Source organism: Gopherus flavomarginatus, chromosome 2, assembly GCF_025201925.1.
Source record: "Gopherus flavomarginatus isolate rGopFla2 chromosome 2, rGopFla2.mat.asm, whole genome shotgun sequence".
Classification (NCBI taxonomy): domain Eukaryota; kingdom Metazoa; phylum Chordata; order Testudines; family Testudinidae; genus Gopherus; species Gopherus flavomarginatus.
Window position 1 is genome coordinate 66,793,398 of NC_066618.1, and position 6,000 is coordinate 66,799,397.

General features: G+C 44.6%; 1 protein-coding gene across 4 annotated transcripts in view; it reads left to right on the forward strand.

Moving 5' to 3' along the window:
* The window catches only part of CREB5 (cAMP responsive element binding protein 5), a 348,182-nt gene extending 343,713 nt beyond the window's left edge, over nt 1-4,469 (forward strand). For all 4 annotated transcript variants that reach the window (XM_050938658.1, XM_050938659.1, XM_050938660.1 and 1 more), the window contains one exon: nt 3,645-4,469. In XM_050938658.1, coding sequence (XP_050794615.1) covers nt 3,645-3,808 — 164 coding nt within the window. In that variant the 3' untranslated portion in view covers nt 3,809-4,469. The remainder of the gene's footprint in view (nt 1-3,644) is intronic.
* The last annotated feature ends 1,531 nt before the right edge of the window (nt 4,470-6,000 follow it).

Here is a 6,000-nt window from a genome sequence, read left to right on the forward strand (position 1 = left end):
ATCACTCAATCCTTCCTCCGTGAAAGCAACGGCAGATAATCATTTCGTGCCCTTTTTCCCTGGATTGCCCTGGCAGACACCATAGCATGGCAACCATGGAGCCTGTTTTGCCTTTTGTCACTGTCACCGTATGTGTACTGGATGCTGCTGACAGACGCGGTACTGCAGTGCTACACAGAAGCATTCATTTGCCTTTGCAAGGTAGCAGAGATGGTTACCATCCCTATTGCATCATCTGCCATGCCATTGTAAATTGGTGATGAGATGATGGTTATTGCTGCTGTCATGGGTGCTCCTGGCTGGCCTCGCTGAGGTCAGCTGGGGGTGCATGGACAAAAATGGGAATGACTCCCCGGGTCATTCCCTTCTTTATGTTTTGTCTAAAAATAGAGTCAGTCCTGCCTAGAATATGGGGCATGTGTACTAGAGAACCAGAGAGCACAGCCGCTCCATGTCAGAGACCCAGAGATCCCGCAGAAATGATGAGCTGCATGCCATTCAAGGGGGTGCCCCTGCAACAATCCCACCCGTTGCTTCCCTCCTTCTCCAACCCTCCTGGGCTACCGTGGCAGTGTCCCCCCATTTGTGTGATGAAGTAATAAAGAATGCTGGAATAAGAATCACTGACTTTTTAATGAGATAAAATGAGGGGGAGGAAGCCTCCAGCTTCTATGATAGTCCAGGCAGGACATTAAAGGGTGGCGAGGGAGAGGAGTCCAGCCTCCTGCTGCTATGATAGTCCAGGCAGTACAGAATCTTTTCTTTAGACATGAAGGTGAGGGGGGCTGATAGAGTTCAGCCTCCAGTTGCTATGATGAAGACGGTTACCAGCCATTCTGTACCATCTGCCGGGGATGACTGGGAGTCATTCCCATTTTTACCCAGGCGCTCTCGGCCGACCTCACCGAGGCCAGCCAGGAGTACTCACAGGCTGATGATGAAGACGGATGTCAGTCATATTGTACCATCTGCCATCAGGAAGGGAATGCTTGTGTTCAGCGCTGCAGCGCCCCATCTACCAGCAGCATGCAGTAGACATAGGGTGACACTGAAAAAAGGGGAGAAACTTTTTTTTCCCTTTTCTTTCGGGGGAGGGGGAAGGGTGTAAATTGACGACATATACCCTGAAACACCCGGGAAAATGTTTTTGACCCTTCAGCCATTGGGAGCTCAGCCAAGAATGCAAATACTTTTTGGAGACTGCGGAGACTGTGGGATAGCTAGAGTCCTCAGTACCCCCTTCCTCCCTCCCTCCATGAGCGTCCATTTCATTCTTTGGCTTTCCGTTACGCTTGTCACACAGCACTGTGCTGTGGACTCTGTATCATAGCCTGGAGATTTTTTCAAATGCTTTGGCATTTCATCTTCTGTAACGGAGCTCTGATAAAACAGATTTGTCTCCCCATACAGCGATCCGATCCAGTATCTCCTGTACGGTTCATGCTGGAGCTCTTTTTGGATTTGGGACTGCATCGCCACCTGTGCTGATCAGAGCTCTACGCTGGGCAAACAGGAAATGAAATTCAAAAGTTTGCGAGGCTTTTCCTGTCTACCTGGCCAGTGCCTCCGAGTTCAGATTGCTTTCCAGAGCAGTCACAATGGTGCACTGTCGGATACCGCCCGGAGGCCAATACCGTCGGTTTGCGGCCACACTAACCCTAATCCGACATGGCAATACCAATTTCAGCGCTACTCCTCTCGTTGGGGAGGAGCACAGAAACCAGTTTAAAGAGCCCTTTATATCAATATAAAGGGCCTCGTTGTGTGGACAGGTGCAGGGTTAAATCTGTTAAACGCTGCTAAATTCGGTTTAAATGCGTAATGTAGACCAGGCCTTACAACTGTTATGAACCCTAATCCTGCAATTGAGTGCTTGAAGGCAAACTACTGCATTTGCCAGGAGACTGACTTCTGCTGGATTAGGACTGTATGTTTTAATGATTAATAATTTGTAAAATACAGGGCCACCCAGAGGAGGGGACAAGTGGGGCAATTTGCCCCGAGCCCCACAGGGGCCCCGCAAGCTGTTCCGGGTTTTCGGCAGCACTTCCGCGGCGCGCCCTTCACTTGCTCTGGGTCTTTGGTGGCGGGTCCTTCAGTGCAGTGAAAGACTTGGAGCAAGTGAAGGACCCGCCGCTGAAGTGCTGCCCGGTGAGTACAAGCGCCGGAGGGGGGAAAAAAAAGCCGCAATCAGCGGCACTTAGGCTGCTCTACCGCCGCCACTTCATTCTTTGATGGCAATTTGGCGGCGGGTCCTTCCCTCCAAGAGGGACCCGCCACTGAATTGCCGCCAAAGACCCGGCCCTGCCCCAGACCCCCTGAATCCTCTGGGCGGCCCTGGTAAAATAAAGTTATGTGTTTACAAGACCCCAACCAAAAATGGCATGGTGTGATTGAAACATAAAATAAAACTAGTCTCTATGCCACAGTGCTTGAAGCAATGGCACTGCGCCTGCAATGAGATGCACAGATAGACACTTGTTCCCCTGAAGAGGAGCCCCAGTGAACTCAATTCTCCATTCTGACAAATGTACGACAGGCAACAATGTACTTAACATGTACTTTGGTAACTGGTGTCATGGTGGAACCCAAAAGAGTCTAATCGTAGAAAAAAAAAAACTAAGCAGGAAAAAATTACGAACATTTTCCTCCAACGAAAATGGTACCATACTCTGAACTTGGTATGTCTGAGGTACACAATCTCTTCTTTAATATGCATCTGTCATTAAAAAAGAAAAAGTTAATGAAGATACTGTAGCTAACTAGAGACAGAAACAATCCAAGTGGACATACTGCACATGTAGGAACAGGTGTTCTGCTGTGCTGAGTTTCTGCTCGGCATGGCAGAGGGAGATTGCTATACCTCCCTGCTTCTCTGCCTGGCTCCAGAATAGGTTAGAGCAGCCTGAGAGCTGTTCTAATATTTGCAAAATGGCAATATTCCCCTAAAGCAACAAACAGCCAGAGTTCAGTGTGTTCCAGTCGTATCCCCAACATGCGCGCACACACACACACTCACCCCCTCCCTCTCATCCCCACACTGGTGTCTCCAGAAAGGGTTGCATAGGCGCCAGCTATGTCAGCTCTGTGCCCTTTGGGAGTTTCTTTACATTAGAAGAATTATCAATTTGGGAAATAGGGCGAGATTCCATCCCCGCTGCACCAAAGTGAGTAAGGCCTAGTATTAGTATTAGTTCTAAGGACAATGGGATTTCATTATCTTTACTACTGAGTCTTGCTTATATTAACATTTCTGTGCTGCATTGCATTGTAATGCATATTTCAATCCCCTCTGATGCAATAAATAAAGCATTTAAGCACCCAGTTACCAACTCTCATAATTCTAATCACAAGTCTTGTGGTATTTGGCCTTTAAGAAAAGTCAGGTTATTACATGACTCTCGTTTTTAAAAGGGAGTAAGTTTCTAGCCCTCATGGAGAAAAGCTTGAAAATGTGAACCTTAAAGGGTCCAAAAACTTCAAAGGCAAACAAAACAAAAAAGCCCTCCATATCTACTATTGTTAAAATCTCATGATTTTGAATGATTGGAGTTGGCAGGACTGTATCCTTGGTGGTCCATCTTCTATTTAACAGTACTGCAATACTGTACACATCATTTTAATGTGTGTTCTTTTTTCCCCAGGTCCTGAGAGTAGTCCTCCTGCAAGCCCCGTCCCAGCTTGCTCACAACAGCAAGTCATCCAGCATAATACCATTACAACTTCCTCTTCCGTCAGCGATGTCGTAGGAAGCTCCACCCTCAGTCAGCTTGCCAGTCATAGAACAGACATGAACCCAATTATTTAAAACGGATTGGTCAGAAACTGCTATGGGAGAGTGGTAGCGTAATCGAATGTCCTTTGTGTTAAGGATATTTTCAACACTAACTCAGCCTGGAAGACTCCTCAGTCCTTGGAAGACTCTGGCTTTCATTTTTATAGTTATTAAAGTATGCCTTTTATACTTAGTTACAAAAAGGGAGTTATGCAATTAATATGCTATCAGCTTGGGAAATGCTTTGGTGCTTTCTCCAATTTTTTGGTACCAGTTACTTGTTTATAAACGGAAATGTTTCTGTACATAGTTGTGTTTCCTTCTTACCAGTCTAGCCCAAGGCCTCAAAATCATGGAGTTTTGTTAAACGGCAGCTTCTTAGCCAAAGTCATACATAAGTAACTAGGAATAATTAGGCTATATAGATATTCAGGGAGTCTGGTGATAGCACATGAGAAAGCGAGTTAGCTTTGCAATATCATCAGAACCCCACTATATATTCAAAACCTCTTTCAGAGAAAAGAAGGGTTTTATAATACATGGATATCAGAACAAATTCAAACCCAGGTAATATGCCCTCTTGTCTTGCTTTCCTCTTTCATTTCCCTATTGTCCCTCTTCTACTTAAGTTCTCTCTTTTCTCCTTCAATTGTCCGTGCATCTTCCCTCCCTAAACTCTGTGGCTCTTTCTCCTTCACGCTCCCCCCTGTCTTCACATTTCAAGTTTCTCTTCTCCTTTTTTCTTCTGAGAATACTAATGAAGAAGAAAAGACTTCATACCCAACCTATATTCCCCTCCCTCTTCCTTGTGGAAAAAAACCTGTTGGCATGGTCACTGCTTTCAATAGCCCTTCACCCACAGCTGGGCTGCACTGAACTTTTGCTTTTTAAAAAAAGAAATATGCAGGAGTTTAATGCTCCTGATTTAGTGTTTTAATAAACAGTGAAAGTAGTTTAGCCATAGGTGATGCACGATTGAAAGCCAGCTGTGCTGGTGCTAGGGGGAAGGAGCCTTGCACGCTTCTGTTGTAAATGTCCATGGCAGAGTACAAGGATAGCAAATCACACCTGTTTATTACAACTGGTTTTTTACACTGCCAACTGCTAATGTAGAAAAGCCATGTAGTATATAATAATTCAGAAAGGTTCTAGTCACTAAATCAGTGACATTGTTTCATCATCAGCTGCTAATAGCCTAAGATTTATATTTCATTTATAGCCCATTAAATCAGTTTGACCAGTGAGGAATAGGTTACTGTTAACTACCAGGAAAAGACCAGTTCTTCACAGCTGATCTTTTAAACATATGTGGGACGGATCCTTAGCTGGCATTGATCAGTGTAGCTCCATTCATGTAAATGATGCTATTATGCTCATTTAACTAGCTAAGTCTCAGTCCCAGTATGACATTAAAGCACTTTTTAGCTGCTGTATGCTCCAAAGCCTGCTATATGCTGTGGATGAAATTTACCCTATGTGGAAGGCCAACAAAAAGCCGAGGCACTTCTTACATCCTGATTAAGCCCAATTTTGAATGCTTAGACCTTGTAGGCCTTGTACTGGCCCTCTGCACAGAGGTGACTTTCACCCTGAGATAGTACCAGTCACATATGGGAAATCAACCATTAAGAGCACTGTAGATAACAGCCAGTTAGTTATATTAGCAGCAAAGAATCCTGTGGCACCTTATAGACTAACAGACGTTTTGGAGCATGAGCTTTCGTGGGTGAATCGTCGGACGAAAGTTCATGCTCCAAAACGTCTGTTAGTCTATAAGGTGCCACAGGATTCTTTGCTGCTTTTACAGATCCAGACTAACACGGCTACCCCTCTGATACTTAGTTATATTATTTTTCAGTATGTTTGTACCTGATTCTGCTCCCACTGAAATCAGTGGCAAAAATCCCATTGACTTCAATGAGAGCAGGACCAGGCTCTTACTCTGTTGTGATAAATGTTTGTGACTGCATTTTTTTTTTTTTAAAAAAGCCAATTAATGTTACTCCTGGCAAATACTCTACTGATAAACACTCTTCATTCTCAAGCTGAGTTGTTTTCCTCAAAGGTCATTTAATTGTTTTCAGAGGAATAATAGTTTTTTAAAGGGTGTTTTTTATTTAAAGAAACAACCAAACAAATGAAGGCCTTTCCCCTCCCCCCCCATGAAGCACTGTAGTGATTAGAGCCCATTGTGGAAGGAAAAGCAATCTCTAAGGATCATGAAT